The sequence below is a fragment of the Pinus tabuliformis genome, chromosome 4_2 (assembly GCF_031772625.1).
Source record: "Pinus tabuliformis cultivar Carrire ecotype Pingquan chromosome 4_2, CPIR1, whole genome shotgun sequence".
Lineage (NCBI taxonomy): Eukaryota > Viridiplantae > Streptophyta > Pinopsida > Pinales > Pinaceae > Pinus > Pinus tabuliformis.
The window spans coordinates 860,434,231-860,459,941 of record NC_142304.1 but is presented as its reverse complement, the minus strand read 5'-3'; the positions used below and the strand labels follow the sequence as shown (position 1 = coordinate 860,459,941).

The window sequence follows — 25,711 nt, the reverse complement described above, 5'->3', positions numbered from 1 at the left end:
GCAATTGTGAACTTTTTATTCTTTGTTTCAGCTCATCTTCATTTTGCAAAGAAAATATAGGAATCACCATACACAATCCAAGTATATAGCAACTAATCCAACAAAATCTTCACTCCGCACCATAATTTTTCAGTTTCCCTTTCAACTCGTACACCAAGTTTGATACAATCTGGCCGAAGTCCAGCATAGCAAATGGAATCAAACATGAAATGAGAATGAAATATGCCTTAGCACACATCACATTGTACATGTTACATGTATATAAAACATTTTTTTGACACTTAGTACAAGTTAGCACATTGTGGAGGTTACAAGGCGTGTTATAAGGTATTGGCTACATCCAAAAAAAACATGAGATTGAAACAGAAACTTGAAGACCAACAACCTTAATTGTTCATGACAACAAGATAGAATACTGCCTAACAATATAGTAAATTTTTAAACCAAAAAATGCTTACTGAAAACTATAGAGCTAAATTTCTTACTTTCTAGGTTATAACTTATCTGAAGGACTGTGTTGGCAAAACTTTAAAGTTTCTAGTTCATGCAGACTTTCCTAGCATTAGACATGCATTATCTCATCAAGGTAATAACTTTCATTTCAATGTCAAAAACAAGTCTGGCTACATAAACACACCTAATGAATGGCCCATGGCATGCATTTCATCATCTTATGTAGCCTGGCACTCACCAAGGATGCAGTCCTGACTTGAACAGGTGCATCACATACATAAGTCCACCTATAACTTTTAAAGCCAAAACAGAGTTGCAAATTTACATTCAAGCTGGTGTCGAAATTGATAAATACTCGTATGACAGTAAGAAATTCTGTAAAAGTTAACAAAAGAACCAGTGCAGATAGAATATCAAAAAATAGCCAACGATAATGATATCATCTCAAACACAAAAAACACATGAATTTTGTGTGTTTAGATTAGCAAAACCCTGAAATAAGGCTCAGTTTGCTACCCTGAACAATAAAGCTCACTTCACTACCCTAAAAAATGCACTACTCCGCATCTTTAAAAATGGAGAAAATTTGTTGTCTAATGATGGGAGACCGCACAGCCTTCAATCTTCAATAGTGGCTCTCTCACTCACATAAATACCATCCAAAAACTTTCGAATATCCTTCTTCTTCACATGACATTTCTGCAAAATTACAATTGACATGTATAAGATAACAAAAAATTAACCTATGGTTTTATTTCATGGTCAATAAACTCCAAACACATTTTCTGTATTATAGTATTCAAGTGGTAAGAAGATACAATTTTTTTCATACAATTATATCCAGAAAGGTACAAGAGATGGATAAAGAGCAAAACTCTAACACAACACTCAAAAATCCATGAGCATAAAAATGTCCCTTTTAAGGATCCAGAAAGGTATGAGAGACATTGGAAATAAGCGTAAAACTCAAACACTCCAAAAATCCATGGGCATAAAAATGTCCCTTTCAAGGATCCAGAAAGGTATGAGAGACATTGGAAATAAGCGTAAAACTCAAACACTCCAAAAATCCATGGGCATAGAAATGATCCTCATAGGGCAACAGGTTAGAGCCGAAGGACAGCTGCAAGTTAATAAAAGCAGCATTTGCAAAGAAGAAATTATTAAAAAAAATCGAACTTTCACATAAGACAGCTTAGGTCATGTAGCATCAAACACCACCGCAAGGTTATTTTGTAGGGAGACACTAAAGTTGTAACTCATCTTCAAAATCTTCAACTCTGGGTGTAGTTTCAAAGACATCTTAATATGGGTATGACACTAACAATGAAGATAATATTAATACTATGTATTACCCATGTTGCATGACTCGTACTTGTATAAGCCCCGTCTGGCTATTAAGACTGGGGAACGACCCATATAAGACTCGGGAAAATACAAATCCCTTTCCATTTTCCTTTCCCTCCACTTGATCTCCAAAAAAACGAATTTTGAGGGTCTTCACAGGTCTTATGTGGGTCTTATTGTGGGTTCAATGCAAGTTGAACGCGGGAAGACGAGTTTAAAACAGGTGTGGGTAAGAACCGCGGGTTCTATGCAAGTGACCCATCTCGCTATAAAACCCATCAAGACCCACAGGTACTCGCAGGTCTTATAAGGGTTGTGCTTCATGGAGTATTGCAATTAATAAATCTTTCAATTAGAGTTAATAACAGTAAAAAATAAAAAGGCAAAAATTTAAACTTCATACTGCTGTTATTCGGAGTATCTAACAGCACACATTTAATTCATCAATGACAAATACACATTCATGAGAATGAAACCATACACACACATACCCCCATTGATAAACACATGCTCACACATTAATGGCAAATACAAACGCCATACATTCATTCATCAATCACAAATACACATCTGATCTATATGCATTTGCATGAATTCATGCCTATAAATATCAGATAATGTATACATGAATAGAGAAGGGGAGAACGGGGAAAAGAGGAACTAAGGAGCAAAACGGGCCTGAACATGAGATATATCTTAAAACCGAAAGGACAACATTTAAAAATAGGGCTGCTGAAATTCAGTGAATCCAATAGCATGCACTCAATTCATCAATGACAAGTAATAACAAGTTGTTGAAGAATGTAACTAGTGTCGGTCTTCATAATTGTATTTGAGTCATGATGTAATACATTTGTCAAAAGAAAGAAAAAGGAATTTTATTATTAAAGTAATTGACTTATTAAAGCATGGGTTTCATGCTTGGGTCAATGTTTTATAGGTCAAAGTCTCCATTGAAGACTTCTAGGGTTTGTCTTGAGTCATTAAAGTCATTGTCATTTTTATTAGACCCTTCTTCGGCTTTTGTTCCATGTAAAAAGATTTATTTTTGAGTCAAAATGGTCATTTGTCACCTCCACACCAAGTCAGCCCTGCCCTCATCAAGTCAGCCTGGGTTAGGGCAATTCAACCTCACAAGAAGCCTATATATTGAGCAACTCGACTTCATTTGGAGAGTATCATCTCAAGTTCGATCTCTAAGAAGCAGTAGCAGAAAAAGAGTGTGAAATTGCAAAAGGAGGAGAGAAGCTGGAAGAAAGAAATACGAGTTTTTGGGCTACCTTTCTCTCACACATGCAAAGATTTTGGGCTCAAGCTGGGCCCGAAATTCTGTTTCTGTTGCAAGGCCAAAGCTCTAAAGCTGGGGATCGAAAATCTGAAGCTGGGGACCAAAATTCTGATCTGAAGCTGCACTTTGAAGAGTTGACACTTGGAAGGCTGAGCAAAATATATCTACTAGAAGGAAGGGCTGACTTGGTGGTTGGAGGAGGTCTAAGAAGTCTGGAAAGAGTCTCGTCTTGATTTGAATTTGCTGAAGGAAGAGTTATGACTGGGTTTTCCCCTATAAAAGGGTTTTAGCCCTGACTGAGTGCCAATTCTGGTGTCCCTGATATTCATGTTTTTGATTTGGTAATTGCTTGATGAAACTAAGATAAAAGAAGAACATGATAAAAATAATAATAACTCAAAGATATCACAAGTAATTATCAACAAGAGAAAAAATTTCTACCTTTCCGATTTTCTAACACAAGTATCCAATATCATGACTTTAGTACATCAATGCAAATATAGATGTAAGTGCAAGTGCATCAATTCATAAATATCTATGGATATCTGTCCATTTATACATGTAAAAAGAGAGAGAGACGAGTAGAGCTGCACATAACATACCTTGGAACAAACATGAATATATACTACGTAAAATACCTGATTAATCAAGGCAGCAGATCGAGATACAAGTTCAATATCGTTTCCTTCCAAAATCACTTCATCCTTCACCTTCTCAGATCTGGTAATAGTAACACCATCGAGCAGTTCCACCTTTCTCACCTGAATCAATAGATTTCAATTGACTGCAAATCAGTTCAACAAAATGAAGATATCCCACTCCTCGGGTCCAACAAAATAACAAAATTAAAATAGTGTGCTTGTTGGGTTCCAACAAAGTAAAAACAAAGTGCATGCTAGAAAGTAGGGTCTACAAATACAACTGCCAATAAAAAATCAATTGTCTAATACTAATTATCTTATAGAAAATCTGGCATTGCATTAGAAAACCTGACTGAATATTGATTGATTCCTACACTGTTCTAAAATAAGGATTGGGAATGAGGGGAAAATGGGGTTTACAACATGTGACATTTGTAAATAGGCTGCAAATCATCCACACAATCAAACTAATTGCACAACTCCAGTCACTCATTTATCTAAATTTTATTTAATTGTAAAACATGAAATTTACCCAAAACTAAATATATTTAGGTATTTGCAAATAGGTTCCCAAACCATCTTTATCATTTTTTATGCAATCACACTATGATTATATCAAATGCCCATTTACCCAAATTTTATTTAAATTCCTAACAGGAAATTCAACCTAAACTGCATGTATCTTATGTAATTGCCAAACATGAAATTTACCAAACAATAATAAGTTCTATTTAATTGTGAACCGTGAAATCCAATCATGAAATTTACCTAATACTGCTATGATTGCAAATTTGAAGAGTTAAAAATTATAAACAAATTTTAAATTTAAATAAAAAAATTTAAAAAAAAAAAAACATAAAGCCTAAAGGATTGAGAATGCCTGTAAGAATGCAAGACCCTTGAACCCAGAAACGTTTATAAGGCCATCACTCAAACGCCAAACCATAGTTTTAAAACTCGGAATCAGGCTTTGACTTGGCCAACTATCAACTTCGGTTTCAACTCAGACTCAGATCAGCTTGGATTCAATGAACCAGTTTAAAAAAAATACAAAAATAATTAACTTTTATGAAAAAAGATATTTGGGCAAATCCAAACCATTAGTGACAAAATGCAAAAAGTTTGCTCATTTATATACTATGTAGGGGTGAATATATGAAAATACCACTGAGTGTAATGCATATCAGCAACAGAATACAAATCGATGTGGCTCTAAATAGAGTCTAGAATCCAAAAACCATGCTACAAGCCACTGGGCCACTGGCTTACTACACACTAATCAACATGATCACTCGTTAAACTCATCTGATGTGGGAGCTTAATCTGAAGGTTAGGGCACAAAACAGCCAACTAGATCAGTTGTAAGTTGTAACCCCTTGGATAAGCAATCTCACACTGTTAACAGCAGATTTACTTTTGTAAATCTGAGTATTAATTTCAGGCATATGTTCATGGATATCATTCAAGGTGAGCCAAATTTCAGAGTTAAACAATCAACATCGATGGCCCATGAATACCTTAGTCATATGGTTTCAGAGTTTTGTTCCAGCCCTACCTTACTCCAGAGTTATAAATGAGTTTTCAGAACTCAGGAGTGCTCAGATCAGTGTTTCAGGGGAATAGCACATCCTCTGCTATTATTAGCAGAGTTTTCAGCTCAAGCTTTCAACATTCTATTTATAGAAATTTTCCCATCCATTAGTTTCAGGGATATTGTCCATGAGCTTCTTGCCCAGTTCACCACCAAACCGACTCATTCAGACCAATTTGTACCAGTTTGGTAACAAACCAATCCACCAATCTGAGTTGATCCTTGGCCCTATCCATCCAGCCAGTTCATCCAGTACCATTTGAGGTTTTTAAATCAAGAGAGGCATTAGGCAACCTGACCTGACTTAACAGTCATGATAATTCTCCTGCTTTTCAACCACCCTTGAACCACTTTTGTGAGATTTAAAGTTTGAACACTGTAGGGGTCTAAAAACATACACACTTTCACTAATCCCAACCCAATCAGCTTCTCATGGCTAAAACGCTAAATAATACTTATTCACAATTGTGATTTCAGGTCAGCCTTAAAAGAAACCACTAGCTTCACAATTAAATAGGTTTCATTATTAGCTTGAATAAATATAACTGTGTTTTCTAGGGTGTAGGGAGCAGGGATAGTCCAAAAGGCTGTGGTCTACTGGTAGATGGGGTACTTGCCACCACAAAACCCAGGTGATCCTAGCATACATGCCCCACTTGATAAAGGGTCATGAAAAAGTGCAAAAAGGGCCAAATTTATGCACTTGTAATGCCTGTTCATTCACCATGTGGAGTTTCTTAATCCCTTAATCAAAATATTGATCATTTCACTGGTGAAAAACAAAAGTCTGGGTTAAAAATCAGGTTCAGATTTTCAGCCAGACTCAACCAGACCAATACTTCTACAGCTCTCACAGTCCCTTGCCATGGCAACTTTTGATGACAAAATTGACAATGTTCTTGATGTTCCTTCCATTTACCATGGTACCTCTTGATGACAATAATGGCAATGTTACTGATGCTTCCACCACCTACATCTTCAATAACGTGTTTAATCATTTGTGGCTGTAACAAAGGGATTACACTTTGGTCATATCCACAAGGACATATATATTGTAACTGAATGTGATCAATATTTTGCAATAGGCTACATCTGCGCAATCATATCGCGCATGCTAAATAGAAAAAACTTATTATATCATGGCAGAAAAGGAAAATAACCCATTGCACCCACTTATGTTATTGGCAAACTATTTTCCCTCATGATGACTGCTAGGTGTGTTTGAAAATAGAAAGATGAAATATATTATGGCATAAAAAGTAAATAACCAATGGCACCCACTTTTGTAATTGGCAACCTATCTTGCCTCAGGACCACTGCTAGTATGTTTGAAAATAGAAAGATGGAAAATTTCAAAATTTCAACAACCAACATATATGGAAAATGGATCTTCTGACAAAAAATTCACAGAATGACTTTCTATGATTTTACTGAGACGGCGTTAACTACTTAGGCAACTGCTGATCGGTTCACGATTCAATGTTGAAAATGGTGCCACTCACCAAGATCCAAACGCCCCCAGAGGCACCAAAGAGTCACTGGGTCTAGGTCCAAGTCCTAGTTGTCTTTTCAGGAGTGTCCCTCCCTAGCAGCAACTTAGCCAAACAGAAGTGATTACATTCATAGATTGAACCCTTAACATCCATTTCATCGGTACAAACAGACTGAATTCTGGTACTCAATCCTTGGGCCAGTTGCAACGCTTTTCTCAATATTAAAGGAGGCACTTCGGCTATTTCGCAAACTTAGAAGAACTTAACAAAGTGCATATAATTAAGGCAGAAATCTGAGGCAATTTTGCACTGTAATTCGTGAAGTTTCTATTAAGAATTACTCTTACTAAAGTTCACTGCATTATATACGAATCCATGTGAACCTCCAGAATCACTCTATTAACCATAAGCACCAATAAACACTAGTGCTAACCATAGGTTTATTCTGATCCAACTAACAAACCTGAACCCTTGAATGCAAAACATAAAGCCTACTTGTGTCCAAGATTTCACTTCGGTCCAGCTACTAACCTAACCTCGGGGTTGCAAAATCCTGAGCCCCACTAGCCTTAGTTCGACTATGATCCAGATATTAACCCTAAGCCCGAGTTCAATCCCCTGGACCCTGAATTAGAGGTACTTAAACGTCATCGGAAAGTTGCAAAAATCTCCCACAACATTGATGTTTCAAGCACAGTTCTTCAAAGCTACAGATTACAATCGGACAATCATATTCCGCAGCAAACCGAGTACAGATTTAAGGAACCAATGATGAGTAAAAGTGATATACCTTCTTTTCGCCCAAAAAGTTACGGATCTCGATGTTGGTCTTCTCACCTCCAATGCTGGCGTTGATAGGGAAATGGGCATAAACAAACCTCATCTTGTACCTATACCCCTTGGTGACCCCGGTGATCAGATTTGTGACATGGCTGATGGCAGTGCGTATGGCAGCCATGGTTTTCCTGGATCCGAACCAAGCGTCGACCTTCAGCTTTCTGCCGCCCTCCATGAGCTGAAAATCGAGATTCAGGTGCTTGAAATTCCTGGTGAGAGTGCCGCGAGAGCCTGTAACTTTTATCTGTTTGGCCCTCACTTCCACTTTCACGCCCTCTGGAATATCCATTGTCTGTGAGGCTAAGATGGTCTTCATTTTCCCACCTAATTTGCTTCACACTCACAACCCCGCGAGAAGAACCAGACAACAACAATGGCAAGCTGCACAGGCTTTGCAGAGGTTCAGGGGCACAATGATATTGTTTTAGGGTTTTTTTTCACCCTTTGATAATAACATTTGAAACATTGGAAGTAGAAGGGTTTCAGATATGTTTCAAAGTGTGCTTGTATGATGTTAAAAAGTATTTTTTAATATATGAATCTTTTTAGTGTCAATATTGATGGTGTTAATATTGAGATATAATGGAGGATAATCAAAGTAATGTAATCAAAAGGTAAATTGGGAAATTTAAGATAGTGTATATTCCGATTGCAAATAAACAAAGTTAAAGAAGGAGGGAATTAAGTATTTGATTATTTCAATGTATAATTAGTATTGATTTGGTAACATGAATTTCTAATAATTTTGTATAATTCAAAGTTTTAAGAAAGATTATCACATTATCCATATAATTAGTAGTAACTTGGCGATGGGAATTCTTAACAATTATGTATACTTTAAAATTCCAAAAACTTGCTAACAAGAAACTTGTTAAATAACCCCAATATTGAAGCAAACACGTCGATTGCTACAAAATAGTGATCTAAACACCCCTTATAAGAATCTAAAGACCCATACACCTCAATTGTTTTGAGAGTTTTGTGGCAAGCTTATTACCGACTTTGATACAATATAGTTGTTATATTTTTCTTCTCAAATAGCATTATGGTAAGCCTTTGCATTTCTTTGAGAGGATGTGAATTTGACATATCTAGGAACCCATATTACTTTGTATTCCATATGAATTTACATTTAAGTTCTACGACAACAATCTAATTTCATTTGTAGAGATTATTAATGAATCTAACTTGAATAACTACATTTCCAATTGAAAAAAGCAAAGTAATTCTCTAAGGAGTCCTCACCTCGACTGATTGGGAAACATCAGAGATTCTCTGAGTCCTCACCTCAATTGTTCTTCAGAATTTGTGACAAACAAGTTACCAACTTTGGAGCTTTGTAACAAGGTACTACCAACTTTGATACATTGGTGAACTGCTATACTATTTTTCTTCTCAAATAGCATTCCAACAAGCCTATTGGTCAACTTTGCGTTTCTTTCATAGAACATCTAAATTTGATACAGACAACCCATAATCCTTTGTATTCCATATGACTTACATTTATGTTTACCTACATAATCTAATTTCCTTTCTAGTGAATGTCAATGAAATTAACAAACTTTAACTACTTTTCCAATATAAGTTGTAGGAAACAAACAAAATGCACTCATATGAAAACAACTAATTTATAATAATGCAAACAATATACACACAGTAAAGAATAATGAAGACACACATGAATCATGTGTTTGCATATAGCATATATATATCACAAAGCCCAATGAATCATGTTTTGAATTCAATAATATTCGTTGTCACAAAGGATAACAATCCTACTATGTTCCACAAAAATTCACATTAACATGTGATCCCAGAACCCCCAATAAAACTCACGTGGAATCAAATATTATATGACCAAAACCATTTAAAACTCCACTAGTTATTCACAAAGTTGACACCTAGGCATGAACAATTGATTTATAGTCACCCAGTTTTTTTTATTTCCAGCACCAAACTGCTCTTGACCTCAAAGCTCATATATGAAATTTGCACCAAAACTTAATGGAACACTGAGATGTGCGCAAAAATGTGATACAAGACTTCAAAGCTCAGGTTGTAGCCTTAGTTGTTGCAACTCCCCTACCCCGTCCTCTTCTTCCTCTTACTCCCATTCCCCTTCCACGCATCTTCAACAAAAGAGTGATTGTGATCATTGAAACATGATGCATTGTCTGCAAGCTAGAGTGACAAATTGCAAATCAAATCGGTGATCCATTATACAATACAATGCAACACAATTAAAACAAAAGACACAAGCATGATAAAAGTCCACCCTTTTATATCATAAGATATGTGCTCATTAGTGAAAGTAGGACACAACCACCTTAATTCGTTATACCAACAAAAACAAGCATATTGCAAGTGATGCTTTAAGTGCATAAGTGAAAAATATGGAAGGAATTGCGAGGGAACAAGGTTATATTGAATGTTATTTTTTTAATATTGAAAATGCCATAATAAGCATTAAATTTGAAGTTAGCCATCACAATATTATTGACGGCAATAGCCCCTCTTAAATTAGCTCCCAAACATATGTTATGCTTGTTGAGTTGATTGTTGTAATTTGATGTAGTCCAGAATCTCTTCCCTGTAATGACAATGCAATTATGTAGACAACTAATAAAAAATATTGAAAATTGTGCTTTGAGCTTTAAAAAAAAATAGAAGAAAACCATTAAAATCTAGAAGCATAAAATTTAGGAATTTTCCTACAAACATAAAATGGACCTACTTTTATTATTTCAACAATAGCTACAACCTTGCTAATGGCTTGGCCCATTGCTTTCAACACAATTTCTAGAGTTGGTAAATACAACTGAAAAGTGATTGCATCTTTTATTTTCAAAAGACTGACTATGAATTATAAAGATAATTTGGCCAATCATAAATATCACAAAAAATTTGAATACTAACTGTCATTTCCTTCAATAGCTAAGATTCATTCACATATTTACATGTGTGAAGAAAAGCAATGGACCTAGGTCATTTAAATTAAAGGGGATAGACATAACTTCACATGATATTGTTAAGTAGACCAAGAATAGTGAATGAACAATACAAAAGAGCGAGAAATTGGGAGTGAAACAAAATATTATCCAAAAAGAATACATAATGGCACAACCATTTCATGACTAAAAGCATTTTGATGGAGCTTGCAACAAAGGAGGAAATGAGGCTAGTGTGCTGCTAAGGTCACCCGACGGATGAGAATTTTCTCAAAGTTGTTGAGCCTAGGAACTCCATATAAACACACTCTCTCACTATTGACCAAAGAGTAATTTGTTACTACTCATGCTTCCCTATGTTTGTCTATTAAACACCCCATCTTAATAAATTGTACAAGATAATAACTAGTGTAAAAAGAGTAATCGTTCAATTAGTAAATATGTTTAAATACAAATGATTAGCATGGCTCATGCTTTTCTTTAACATTAACTTTGATTTTGACATGTCCAAAATCTTTTTATTGTATTGATTGTGATACTCGAGAACTTCTTAAAATAAATAAATAGCCATGTTGATGGTTGTGAATTGGAAAAGTTAAGGTTATTGATTATTTGTTAAAAAAAATATCGATTATAATAACTTCATTGCTAATTCACAAATCACCCTACTCCAATCCATACCCTATTCCTAGCAAACACACTCAAATTCTTTTCTTCTCTGAAAGCGTGGACATATATGTATTTCTTTACTTTGGAAAGCCCAGATACACATTGAGAGAGTGAAGTCAACAAACATGCTCAATTTCCTTCATTACTAGAAAATTTGGATAGACATTTATAGTGTAAGGTGGTCTGGAGGGGAATTTAAAATGGGTCGAACGATGTAAATAACCATGTTTACATATGTGAATATATAAATACATGCATCAAGAAAAATAAATTCCTTCATTTGAACAAATTATTAATGTCCAAATAGATTTACACAAACACCATTGTGCTAGTGCAAGCGAAAAGTAACTGGAATGAAATGGTTGTGGTTAAAAAGTTTTATATTACATTAATAAAAACTAGTCCAAAATTACATTGATAAAATGTCTAGAGGCCTTATGAAGTATGTGAAGAGCAACAACTGGATGCAGGATCATCATTCAAATTTTATTACACCGAAGGTGTCCCTTTTTGAAATTGATCAGGTTCATTCATCTACACTTTTCATCTTCGTTTGACATCTGTCCCGATCATACACCGGTGACATTTGTCCATGTGTACGATAATACTCGCTAGAATCCTTTTTCGATTGGGACCTCCAAAACTCCGCGAATATCATGGTGTGCAAAAGGGACTTTTGCAAAGATGGGCATGTTGCATATGCCTTCTGCTTTATCATTAATATCGTGATCAGATTCGAATAGTGACATGTGCCACTGTTTTTGTGGCGATGATGAGATGAGGTTGGCGGTGGACTAGAAAATATGAAAAGTGACTACCGAATGTGATTTTGGCGCTCCAAGCCAGTAGCCCTACATGTGTTAGTAAACCCTTCACACTATCAACCGAGTCGGCCAACGGCACCGACATTCAGAAATCGCTTTTCTCCGGCTAGTTTAGTCCAGCTTAGTTGCAAAGCACAAAGATAAAGAGAAATCATCGTGGCAATGAAGAAAATGACACCAATGGAAAATTCCTACAACGAATGTTTTTTTCACCCCAGTAGCTATATATTATCTCGTTCACGTGGCAGTTTGAAGAGAATTATTCTTGCCACGTCATTCTCGTTGGAACCCGATAATGTCAACCACTGTCTTCTCTTTTTGCTCTCTTTGCACACCTAAATTATATTTGCCCAATTTTGGTATGCAAACAAGCTTCGAATTCGAATAAAGATAATCACATACTCTAGGTTATACAAAAGTGAAATTTTGGTGTCATATTTATAAAGTTATTGATGATTTAAAAATACAATGCAAAGGTTGAGACACTTAAATTTGGAGTAATTTGTGAAAAACAAGGCCACATAGCTAACGTTTCTTGCTGCTTAGTTTAATAAATATTTTAATGTCATGATTTGTTGTAAGTGTTGTCGTTCTGTATTTTTGAGGTTGAGGGAGTAAACACATTGGACAGAATCAAAACCACTTTTGAAGTTGGGATCTAGCTCTACCAGCTTCAGAGAGGGATCTCTCTGTTTAATTTAGCTTTGTTTTAGTGTAAATTTTAGGCTAGTTATGACTGTACTTGTTTGTTTTGTTTGAAAGGTTTGGTTGATTTGAGTGTTATAATTCCATTGGGCTATGGATTCTATAGATTAAACTAGAGTTTTGCATCAATTTTTAAAGGAGTTATCATAGGGCAAGCTAGGTTGCACTAACTAGATCCTTTCAAAAATTAAATGGATGGTGGGATAGCAGAAGTGTAAGGTTCAGTAGATACCAAAAAGAAATTAAGAATTCCTTGATTTGACTTCAGTGGAAAACAATAAAATTAACAACAACCAAAATAGGGTGCTCTAAGTAACGAATCCTATTTATCACAGTTTGTGTTGATTAATTTAGAAATTCATAGTGACAAAGAAAGGAAAAACAATGTTTACACAAATAAACAGAAGAGGCACATCACCATTTAGTACACCACATGAATCATGGGAAAGGTCCTTGTATTATTGATGCTCCAGTGCTTTGAAAATTACAATATGCAGAAGAAATTACATTCGAAAATCAACACTTGATACTTCAAACAACGAAGTATTTATAATAAAAATTACAAAAATGCTTTACAAAATCATTGTCAAACCGACAGTGTATTATTAGCCTAATTACAAACTATATCATCCAATCTTGGCAAAAGAATAGGCCACGTAGGCTGTTGAAGAGAACGGTGGCCCTGTTTTGATGGTTTCGGTTGCTGAGTCATCCCGAAACTATGCGCGATGCTGAACTGACCCTCGTGTTGGTTGCCATACTGGCAAGTTGTTTTACTGCTCCTAAGTCATCCTTCAATCCAATAAATCAACTAATTCTTCCCATCTCTTTTCATCTGGCACTGTCAACTTTGTTACCCTGCGGTAAATTTCATCTACCTCTGTATATTTGGCAAAAGTTGGTTTTACGGTAAAAATATGTTTTACCTCATTCTGCACATGGAAATCGTTTGACATGGTCTCCAGGAATTCCTTTGTTGTCATACTTCCTTTAATTCCAATGAACTTGGTGTTGCTTTTAGCCACTTCTTTCATCTTCAGGATATAGTCTTCCTGAGTGATCAACGTGTCATTTATGACATAGATACTATGCAGTCCCCTTTGCATTAAGGATTCAATTCTATTTGTAAACTTGTTTACCTGAAGCATTAAGGTTTCACACCTTTCTTCCAACTGATCAATGAGATTTCTTTTTGTCAAGACTTTCTTGACTTCCAGAATGGTGGCAGTTCTATCACTGACTCCTACTTCCTCCAACTCATATCTGGACTTTGAGTTTATGAACTTAATTATATTAGCAACTTCTGTTGGCATTTCTCCCAACATTTCTCTTCCTTGCACAATAGTTTTTGCAGCCTTATCTATAAGCTCTGTTTGCTCAAAAATGATTTGGATAGAAGGCCATTCACATAATCTAATATGTTCATCCAAATATTCTCCTAGGCTTGGGCCAAGGTCTGACCAATTGAAGTATGTCTCTCTACTTGGCACAACTTTTCCAACAGTCTCTAGGATTTTTCCAATTCAACAGTCCGAGCATCTTCAACTTTGGCCTTTTGGACTTCCAAAGCTTTGATTTGGCTATGCAAAGTCGTAATCTCCTTGATTGCAGCGACATGTTTTGTAGTGTGTGGGTTACCTGTTCAACACTTGCAGTCTGAGTGGAGCAAGTAGTTGCAGTGGTTGCTCCTATTGATGGAAGTCGAGAATAGGTACAACATCCAGGGGACAATGGCCATCTTTAGACTGTCTTCCTTCTCCTTTATCAATTTCTCCAATTCTGCCTCCATCTGCCTAATCTGCACATTTTGTTCTATGATTAATTTCATCATATCTGCTTTTTGTGCCTCATCCTCTTCAATATCCTTGGTCATTGGATCTTTTGTGGCTGGTAGCTTGAGTTATTTCCTCAATGCTACAATGTCCAAGTTCTTCTTTTTAACAATCTCCTCAGCAGCATTGACATCTTTAGGGTCATACCCTATCTTAATCACCAATTCTTCCAAAGACTTGATCCTGTTATCTTTGGCCAAGGAGGACACTTTCTCCATCTTCAACTGTGACTGTACATTTGCAAAATAAACCTACAATTTAGATAAGGACATGGCAGTGTTAGTTAGAGTGGAAGATATCATTTCACCAGTTTGTTTGTGCATCTCCATTTGATCAATGGGATGTATGTCCTTTGTGCTGAAAAAGTGGTACTCTTTTAGTCTGCTGCTGATTTTGGTTGTGGAATCTGGGCCTCAAGAAAGGCCATTTTCATTTTACCATGCTCTGTGACAAAAACTAACATCAACCAACTCTGTGAGCAGGAGGTTTGCTTCCAGAATTGGTTATAACTGATATTCTTTAGAATTTCATTTCTGAGCTTTATCTCCCTGTACCTGTTAAAAATTGTCTTCTCTTTATCCATTTGGACAGTTTGTGATTCCAGCTTAGTTTTCTTATGACCTTGTGAAGATGATGGTTCAGAAGGAGATGTAGTGAACTTGGTAGTTACAGGTGGTGAATCTATGATGATGATGGTTGCCTGCTCTTCAGTTTCATTGTCTACTTCTAGTCTGGGAGTTACATTTGGTCTCTTTCTATAACTTATTCTAAATTCTCTAGCTTCACTTACGGTAGTAGATGATGATCCTTCATCCCTCTGCCTTTTGCTTGAATTTCCCTGAGGAACTAGAGTCCGCAAATTGGAAGTAGAAACAAGCTACTCTTCAGCTTCCTGCAAGGTATTTTTTTACCACTCCAGCTGATTGGCATACTACTCTATGTCTAGCCTTGAAGTATGAATGTAAGGAGTGTTCTTGTTTTCCACTCTAAGCTTTGAGATGATGCCGCAGGGGTCATAAGACCATGTAAAGCTCAAACTGAACTTCATTTCCTTCAGTATTCTATCTGCCTCCTCACCTGTTGTTTTGGTGTTGCACACAAATGGGCCCACCTATGTCTTTATTTTGAATTGAGCCTTCTTCTTGGGCACTACAAAGTGAATGTCATCGGAATTTAACATCTGCCTGATATACTCCAGTGCAAAGATCCTCATTAGGGGGTATTTGGGGAATTTATAGGGGGCCAAGTCACAACCATGGACTCTAATCTATGTGTAGTTTTGATATAGATACCAATCACTGGTCTTTGCTTGGTCTGATAGATGCAGAATTATGTTGGTTTTCTCACTAATTCTGGGTTGTATTGCACTATTGAGAATGTTCATGGCTGGACGAACAAAGTCTTCAATAAATTTCTTGTAGGTAAATTCATGTTGTTCTTTCATGACCAATGACGTCCAAAAGATCACCGGTTGTTGGTTCCCTGCATCATCCAGCTTCTACAATGCAAAACTGAACTTGTCTGCTTGAAAATAGAGGAACATATAAATTAACACAAAGGTGTAATTAAACACTTTCTCTGTAGGAAACTTAATAAATTGCTCATGGATATTGTTAGCCAGGAATTGGCTGAAGTTTAATATGATGGAGGGCTTGCTGTCTATGGAAAATATGGAGAAGAATCCTAAAATGGGCTCATCTACCCACTGATAAGAATGATAGCCTAAAATGTAAGAAATGATGGAAATAATCTGCTTGGCCTAATCATGGAAAATGGAAGAAGGATATGGAGGATTCTTCTTGGGTAATTGGGCATTCTCTTGCAAGAAAATCTAAAAGATTCTGGCTCTGGTGGAAAAGTCCAGCTTTTGATAAAGCTAGGTGAGGGCTTCTAGGGAGAAAGGGGCAATATTTTCCACAGTGGGGGCCAACATCATTTGGTCAATGGATTTGGCTGTAATGGTGAAAAGAATGTCACCTGTAGGGGCAATTATGGCTCTTTAGGCAGGGGCATAACAAGTTTGACACCTTTTGGTAAATTCTGGGGCTTGGAATGTCAAGGGGAAGATATAATGGGGGAGGTTGGACTCTCAGATCCCAATTTCATCAGTCTTGTCTGTGTGCTTATCCTCTAACCAACAATACAGTTCCAGAAAATCACAGTCACATTGAGTATCATTTATCCTGTAACTTCTATCTTCTAATGGTATATGATCTAAATCGATAGAAGGGGGATTAAAGGATTAATGGTCTTATTTTGGGTCTTACTCTTAGGAGGCATGACTGTAAATAATCTGTGAATCAAATGAATTTGTAGAGGAGGCTTACCGAGGTCAGCAAAATAACAAACTGTCAGGTGAAAATGGAACGAAAAGTCAGTTTTTGTCGTATCCTAGCCATGGAATGGCTCTGATGGAGATCGTTGTGGGAAATTATGAGTAACAGAAGCGCAGAAGTGAAAAAGGGCGAGAATGACAGGCTCAGAGGCATTTAAACATAGTGAGGAATGTCTCGTTGGAAATGGCGCGAGACCGTTAGGCTGAACGGTTACCCAAGAGAAATTGAAATAAATGAAGAATGCTTATTTGGTCGGGAATGCATTCAATTGGTCCAATGGTCATGCCATGCGGCAGGGGGTGAGTAGTAGAGGAAGAATGGTGGGGCGCAGCAGGATGGACAAGGGAAATGCGGTTTCCGGAGGGGGTTGCGGACGGTTAACGATTTTAGTGTGGGGGGGTGTGAAATCACTGGAATGCGCTAGGTACGGGATGGGGCCCAGCCGGAGAAACCACTTTCCAGACCCCCCCCCGGGACAGTAAAGGCAGAATGCGAAGTGGGGGCCGAAAACGGACGAGGTCCGTCGATCAATTACGGGAGCAAATCCCGAGGCCTTGAATGCGATTGAACTTTAATCATGAGCGGCAAAGAGGATCTATCATCATGCGCTTTAATATTTCTTTTCAAACTTAGGATAAGGGGAAAATGTAAGATATAAAGTACTTTATCCCATCGCACATGTTTCTCCTTTGAACTTAGGATAAGGGATGAATAATAAAACATTTTGAAATACTTTATCCATAGTATGCACATTTGCCTCTTTTGCAATATCCTCAAACTTAGGATAAAATTTACATTGGCAAATATTTACCAAATCACCTAATCTACCTACCCTTAGCTAGACTAGCATTTTTATTTCTGTCTCCAGGGTGCACTTAAACTAGCAAACCCATTTTTATTTTCTTTTATACAAAATGAAAAACTACCTAACCTATCACTTATTACTCCTATTGATCCAGATTAAATAGTTGGATCAATGTAATTTTCTACCTAACTAATGATTTACCTGATTAAACTATTAAGTAAATCTTTATTCTCTATCTCAATTTACAAAAAATTAAAAGAGGTTAATCATGATTAGACTGTATGATTAAACTAAAACTAGCGATTGTGGAATTTTGAATAAGCTGCACACAACTTTTATTTTCCAGAAATGAAGCAAAAACTATCTATGAGTAGTGGCATTTAAACTTGCAACACTTCCATATTATTCATTTTTTATTTTCTTTCTTTTGGCGGGGTTCAATCTTTTCTTCTTGTTCAATATTCTTGTTTTTCTCTTTATTTTTCTTCTTTATACCCTCTTTTCATTTTTATTCTATTTTTTCTTTTTATTTGGAAATGATTGATAGATTGACAAGTATTTACAAAATAAGAATCCTGAGATACAATACTCAATTACCTTGAGATCCTATAAATTATAGGACCCTAACAGTGGCTCCAGCTGGGGATGGCACTCTCCCTCTGAGGTGCCAAGAACATGTGATCAGTAGCCTTGAGTGTCTTATTTCAACAACATCCACCTCTGATTTCTTTATTGTAGTACTTACGGTAACTCATCAATAGAATCTAAAGGCCTTCTTTGCGGGCTTCAACTTTTGTTAATAGGTCCCCAATCCAAACAATAAGGACAATGATATTTACAATGATAAATGATAAGAAAATCTTTATTGCTCAGAGAAATAGTGTTTGAGCATCTTGCCATTGAAAGGTCCATCAGGTAATTCTGTCCCATCCAAATTTGCATTATTCCCTCTGAAAGCATAAATAACATAAAGTCCTATCCATAAGTTGTCAAAGTTTCCATGCTTCCCTTTATCCTCTCTTCTTGAATCCCACTTTAAGACTTTATCACCAATGGTGAAATCATCTTCCTTTGTCCTTCTGTCAAAATATTTCTTAATATTCTCATGAATCACTTGAGCCTTATTATAAACTTCTTCCCTAGATTGCTGCAACTGGATTGTCTGATCAATCCTTCTTTGAATGCCATTCGGCTTAGTCTACAATTCCTGAATTAACTTCATGACATAAACTCCCAAAGAGGATGGAAAAACAATCTCCATTCCATAAACCAATTGGTATGGTGACATGCCAATTGATTTCTTTGTGGTGAGCCTATCAACCCAAAGTGCATTTATGAGTTTGTTGTGCCGTGATTTTTTATTGTCTGCCAATAGCTTCTTGATGATATTTACCAAACTTTTATTTAAATATTCGCGCAACCCATTACCTTGTGGGTAATAAGCAGTTGAATGCCCCAAAGTGATATGGTATTTATTGCATAAATCTATCATTTTCTTAGACCTCAAGTCTGCAGCATTGTCTGTAATAAGCTTGTTTGGGCAACCAAATCTAGACAAGATGTTGGTTTCTAAGAATTTGATGATCACAACATTTGTGGCTAATCTAGAAGGAGTGGTCTCAATCCATTTGGTGAAGTAGTCTATAGCGGTAAGGATCCATTTATGTTGAGCAGAGGATGGAGGATGAATTTCTCCAATGAAATCCAATCCTCCCTGTTGGAAAGGGTTTTCAACAGATACGGGTTTCAAAGGTAAAGGCAAAAGTTTTCTTTTTCCCTCAAAGATTTGACACTTGTGGCAAGAGGTTACCTTTTTATGAACATTTGGAAAAAGTGTAGGCCAGTAAAAACCATCTCTAAGGATCTTATTGGCAGTGGTTTTCCAATACAGATGGCCACCACAATCACCTTCATGGAATTCTTGCATTAGTCCTTCTGCATCATCACTCAATAGACATTTTAGTAGAAGACCACCAGCATCTTTCCAATACAATACATTTTCTATGATGCAAAATTTAACTGCCTTTAGTTTCAGAAATCTAGCCTTTGTTTTTGTTAGACCAGGAGGAGCATTTAAATTAAATAAAACATAAATAAGGTCTGCATACCAGGGTGAGGTCATGAAAGCCTCATCTAGTTGTGGAGTCACCTATTCCCCTTGATCATCCAATTCAGCTACAAAGTTGATAGCTAAAGCATTAAAATTAGATTTAGCCATCAATTTGGCTAATCCCTGTCCTTTGATGAGCTTGGTTGGCTTGATTTCCATGTCATATTCCCATTTGCCTCCTTTGCCATCTGGTCCATTCTGTGTCAAGATGTCTTTAACTACAACATTTGGTACATAAGCAATTATATGAGAATGAAGGATATATACTCTGAAATCTTTAATTGCTTTTATCAGTGCAAAAGCCTGTTTTTCCATTATGTTGTACTTGAGTGCAACATCCCTTAAAGCCTTGCTAAAGAAAGCAATGGGTTGTTCATATCCATCAACATTTTTCTACAAAAGGACAGCTACAACAATATGTTCAGAAGCAAACAAAAAAATTATAAAATATTTAGTAAAATCTAGGCTAATAAGGATTGGTGCCTTTGTTAATGCCTATTTAACCTGGTCAATCGATTACCTAGCTTCACAGTTCCACCTGATTTCATAATCTCGTTTTAGCATGTTTGTGATGTTTCTAAGAAGTTCTGCAAGGTTGGGTATAAATCTTCTCAGGAAGTTTATTCTCCCAATAAATGATTGAAGTTATTTAATATTTCTTGGGTGATTTATTTTCAGAATAACTTCAATCCTTTTGGGATCAATTTTAATACCTTCCTTAAATATGATGTCACCAAGAAGTTTTCCTTCTTCAAGGCCAAACAGTTTTGTAGATCCACAAACCACATGTACACCCATCTATCCTAATTTATGTAAATAGAATCAAATCTCAAATATCTTCCATTTTTTTGGGCCCTTCCTTGAGGTAGTCAGGCTCTGATACCAAGAAAGAAATTAGAAGAGAAGATATGTGAACAAATTACTCATAAAACTATTCATATATTTACATCACTACAAACCAAATTACATGCCATATTTATAGTGTTTATGAGATCCAATAATTTCCAAACCAAGAAATTGCTTGTTGAGAAAACTCTCAACAAAATCCAACAACCAACAAACTAATCTTACCTATATACTATCGTAAGCATTATTCCAAGTGCCTTCACTTCCTCTGATGAACATAGTGATCTTCTTCCACACACACACACACACACATATGTATATATGGACTCATCCTCTAGCTAACATGTTTAGGCAAACTAGATTGTCTCTTATGCTCTTTTATCATGGCATTGTTATAGTTGTGGTTGTGACTTTGCCCCTTTTTATCGAATTTCGTAGACAAATATGGATTTTTTCCCTACTTGATTGCTTTTTATCTAAACTCGTAGACATATATGGATTTTTTTCTCTATTTAACAATTCTTATGGTTTAGTAGGAGTTGTGAGCAAGCGCAGTGAGCATCCATTTAGCAATGGGCTATGTCTTTGGTTAGAGGATCTTCCCAAATCTTGTATTCCTTCTGTGTATCTTTGCACCTTCAGGTTGATTCTTGAAAGTCATGTTTGTTGAGTTGAATGGTGAGGTGTGTGTTATTAAATGATTTTGTTGCAAATGATAGATTTTGGGAATATTTGTGAGCTAAATTAGAGATTTTTATAAAAATAGAAATAAAGATTTGCTAACTAGTTCATAGATCTTATTTGCTTGGAACTAGATAGGGTTGATCGAGCCTTTTATAATATAATTTGTAACCAAGAGTGGCTATTGATGGAGTGAAGAAAATAACAAAAAAACTATCTGTGAATTTTATAGGAAATTTATTTATCTTTGATTCTAGTTAGCCGAATTCAATTACGCGTATGCTGGTAATGGTATATGTAATTGTTGTGGATGTCATTTAAATTGTGTTCAAATCCATATTCTTTGTCTAAGTGAGGTCTCTATATGAAGTTATGCAATATTGAATTGAATGTAGATAGGCTTTATGTGTGTAAAATTTGGAAGTGTGAAGAAATGTGATTTTGTGTGTGAATTGTAAATTCCCTGCACTTGTAAATGGATGAGGATATGTGAATGAACAATTTATTTACATAAGAGATGGCGTTAGTGTGGACGACGTTGCCAATATTTCATGATCGAAATAAGTTGCATTTTGAAATTTTTGATATCCTATTTGAATCCTCGTGATGAAGCAGGGTAATTTGGGTCTCGTTTGTGAAAGTTTGCCTAGTAAACCAATGAAGTTATTGGGCAAAGATCGTGTTGCAGTTTGTAAAGAGCAATAACTCCACCTTTAAACCTTCAAATGTGAAATATGCCCATTTGATGTGCATTGGGGAGAAATCATCTTTGAAGTTTCATTGAGAACATTGAAGACGTGGAACTCTATGGGAAAGCTAATGAAATCTAATCATTTCATTGATAAAACAAGAGCTCTCCTATTGAAGAAATATGGAACAGGATACACGGGAATCTCAAAGAAACTATGATGCTCCGATCTTGGACGAAGGAGGATCTCCCTTCAACAGACAATGAGAAAAACATCCTCGACAATTGGCAACTGCAACTGCCACAAGAAGTTTACAAGCATCGCCCTTCCAATAGCAATATCAAGGACAACAGCTGCTGGAAAGCCCCCCCTATTAACTCTTTCAAACTCAACTTTGATGGGGCTTCCAAAGGCAATCCTGGAGCTGCTGGATTCGGAGGAATTCTGAGGAACCATGATGGTACTCCTCTGCAGATCTACTTTGGAAACATGGGGTGGGACACCAACAACTCCGCTGAACTAGAGGGCCTCTGGCAAGGTCTCCTACTAGCGGAAAATCTCAGTCTCCAACCCTTGATTGTGGAAGGGGATTCCCAGCTTCTCATCAACATGGCCACCCGCATACAGAATGGCTCCCAAGCCAGGAAAATCGCCTCAAGCTGGAGATTAGAAGCGAGGCTAAACATCATGGAACAGTATCTGCGCAATAACAGAGCCATCTCCTTTAATCACATAAGAAGAGAGGGCAATAAGATAGCTGACCTCCTGGCCAACATTGGGGTAGAAAATGATCAGGTCATCCTATCAGGAACCACGGACATCATTCAAAACAATCTCCAAGCCCAGGAATGTGAATGCCTCATCCAAAAAGATGCAGTCTCCCCGGATGCGGGTGTTCGCACGGCAGAAGGTGAGAGGCCACATGGCCAACATGTGCCGCCACGAGATTATATGCGGGAGGACACTCAGATCGCCGCCGAGGAATTAAATTCTGAGGCATTAGCTCAGAGCCTTCAATGAAATCTAAGGCGAATTGTGGAGGTTGCAGAGCGCATTTATGGCGCCCAGGATTCAAGAGAATGCTGAGAGGGTTAAGTTGGGTGATTGTATGGGGAAGAACCATATTCAGAGTGAGAGGCACGCTGCGCAGGCTGGTGTGGGCAATCTCTTCCTTCTGGCAGACGCTGCGGTTGTTACAGCCAGTTCACAAGCGGTCAAGGGATATTTCGAGCTTGAATTCCCTGTTGACAGAGGCGTGGGTATCACTGTGTTATTTTCAAGAGTTGAGGAGAGAGAACTTCACTCCGCTGGGAAGCGACTCGAGCAGGGGCAACCTACAATTGAAGCTCTGTTTTATACCGCCAGCTCCACTGCCAACATGGCCAGGCCAAGGGAAAGAATGCCATGCAGACGCGGCTCTGGTCGAGGGGGCTCCTCACGCCATCCAGCAGCGGATTCCCACCACCATTGTTGTTGTTGTTACTGTCACAGAAGGGCCGGGGCTACCCACTTGTAGGCTACCCAATTCATGGACACGGGCAGCCCCACTGCAGGACCACCCTCTCTTCCAGCGTTTGGCACTATAGTTTTCACCCTTGGAAGCATCAGTGCACACATCTCAGTTCTATTCATTAAGGACACCAAGGAAGATGAAGACGGTTCGGGCAGTAGGGAAACGCTATCCGATGAACAATCGGAAATTGCCGAGGAAAGAACAGTGGGAGCTCCTGAGCAGGCTCCCATCCAACCTCAGAAGCAGGAGACGTCGTCCTCCAAGAAAGCTGCAGGGGAAGAATGGGAAGGCCTCCCTGAGCATTATGGATGGGCTCCGATTATCGAGGAGAAGCCTGAGGAGTAGCATTCAGCGGCACGCTCCGTCGACCATCTTTTTGTTCAGGTTCGGTTTAAGTCTTCTGTCTCGTTCGCTATCTGTGTCTGGGTATGGGAAAAGTTATATGTTTATGTCTGGGTCTTTCAAGTTCATGTGCAGGTCTTTATATGCTTTGGTTCAGTTAGTAGGTCTATTAAGGGCGCTAGCACAGGTCCTCGGTCGCCCCTGCGAGGGAAGTTTTTTGCTTCAAAGCCCCTGCGTGGGTGATTTTGGTTTGGAATGAAAACTATGATGTGTTTTGTAGTGGTTTGGATACAATTCCGGATGGAAATGTCGCCCCTGTGAGGGCTACTTTGGAGTTGCAAGCTGCCAACCCACAGTGCCACAGTCGGCCATGGGCAACCTGTCTTTCTGTCTGTAATGTTTATCTGTACATAATATAATAGAATAGCATAGTTTTACTGAGAAAAAAGATAATTGTGTTGAATGTGAAATCGCCAATGTAAGTACATTGAATCTTGAACACATAGGTATATTCATGGTTGGAAATCATGGTCATGCCCTGAGTTAAAATCGTTGTAGGAAAATGCATTGAAACATGGTCAACTAGTGAGGGTTTGAAATTTTCATTGTTTGAATTCTGAATTGATGTGATATGCATGTAACCCCTGATCTGGTGGAAATTTCGCCCTGGACTATGATGGCAAGTTCGCCCAATTTGTGATTGAAATGTGGGCTATTTAATTTCAAAGAAATGGGTTTATATCTGCTGGAGGAGGTTTGCATGAGTTGTTTGACATGACCTGAGATTTGTTGAAAGTGTAACACATGCCATACAGTATAAGGAAATTCACCGCCCCTTAATCTAAACAAGGAGCCGTGTGAGATGATATTATGGTTAATGTACAATAAATATGCAAATGGATTGAAGGAACATCTCAGAATCCTACACTCAGTTTAATTCGTGGACATAAGTGAGACCACTGGAAAATGAATGATACTCAAATTTATGAAATTGAGTATTTGATCCTGATATGAGAAATTGTAGATTGGACAATTAAGAGAAGATTTGGGCATTCAGGTTGCATCACTCATGTTCATTTGATCCCCTTTGCAAAGACCGCGACCCTCTTACCAAACTGGCCTTGCAATCATACTGCCCTTCTGCTCTAGATTTAAGGGATGCTCTAGATTCAAATCCATGAACACCCCACTTTTTGTGAAAAATGAAAGAGAATGACTTGCAGCATTGAAGCATATAGATTATGCTTTGAATCGCAGAGGTTGCAATGCCCACCTTTACCTGCCTAATCTTGGGCAAATGTTTGGTTGTCCTTTTGTCTCTGCAACGCCTTCTTTCCATGAACATGTATTCTGATGCAGCACCGGTCATTTTAGTAGCCTAATCTTTGCTCTTCTAACAATCAAATGAAGATTGGGATACTGCGTGCAGGAAGTTATGGATGTATTAATCAATTAGATGTATTAAGTGATATGTTGGGAATTGAAGACACAACCAGTTCTCCCCCAAACCGATACCGAGCAGAATGGATCTACCTTCCATGAACATTACACCCCCATTACACCCCCGCTGGTACTTCTACCATCTGAGGAGGAAGAAGATCGGTTGCATCTACAGTCGCAGGCCACATAATTTTTTTTTGCAATTGTTCTTTTTTAGTAAGAAAAAAACAGCTGGTTTCTATTAATAGAATGCAAAAAAATCAGTACATATGATATGTGTATCTATGATGGCAACTTGCATATAACAGAGATAGTAAGAAG

At 37.4% G+C, this 25,711-nt stretch overlaps 1 protein-coding gene across 1 annotated transcript; it reads right to left on the bottom strand.

The window, feature by feature from the left end:
* Positions 1-837: 837 nt before the first annotated feature.
* Positions 838-8,168, bottom strand: LOC149172379 (large ribosomal subunit protein uL6-like). Its single transcript, XM_089424310.1, has 3 exons — positions 7,604-8,168; positions 3,727-3,849; positions 838-1,152 (listed from the first exon to the last, which is right to left on the bottom strand). Exons 1-3 carry the CDS (start codon positions 7,964-7,966, stop codon positions 1,072-1,074), a joined length of 567 nt encoding a protein of 188 aa, XP_089280436.1. The 5' UTR covers positions 7,967-8,168; the 3' UTR covers positions 838-1,071.
* Between the last annotated feature and the right edge of the window lie 17,543 nt (positions 8,169-25,711).

What these genes read in the sequence shown, in the direction of transcription:
- LOC149172379 (XM_089424310.1), bottom strand. Translation starts at nt 7,966, where the DNA reads ATGAAGACCATCTTAGCCTCACAGACAATGGATATTCCAGAGGGCGTG. An exon ending in ACTTTTTGGGCGAAAAGAAG is followed by an intron (nt 3,850 to 7,603) that starts GTATATCACTTT and finishes CTATTGATTCAG; the next exon opens with GTGAGAAAGGTGGAACTGCT. An exon ending in CTGCTGCCTTGATTAATCAG is followed by an intron (nt 1,153 to 3,726) that starts GTATTTTACGTA and finishes GTAATTTTGCAG; the next exon opens with AAATGTCATGTGAAGAAGAA.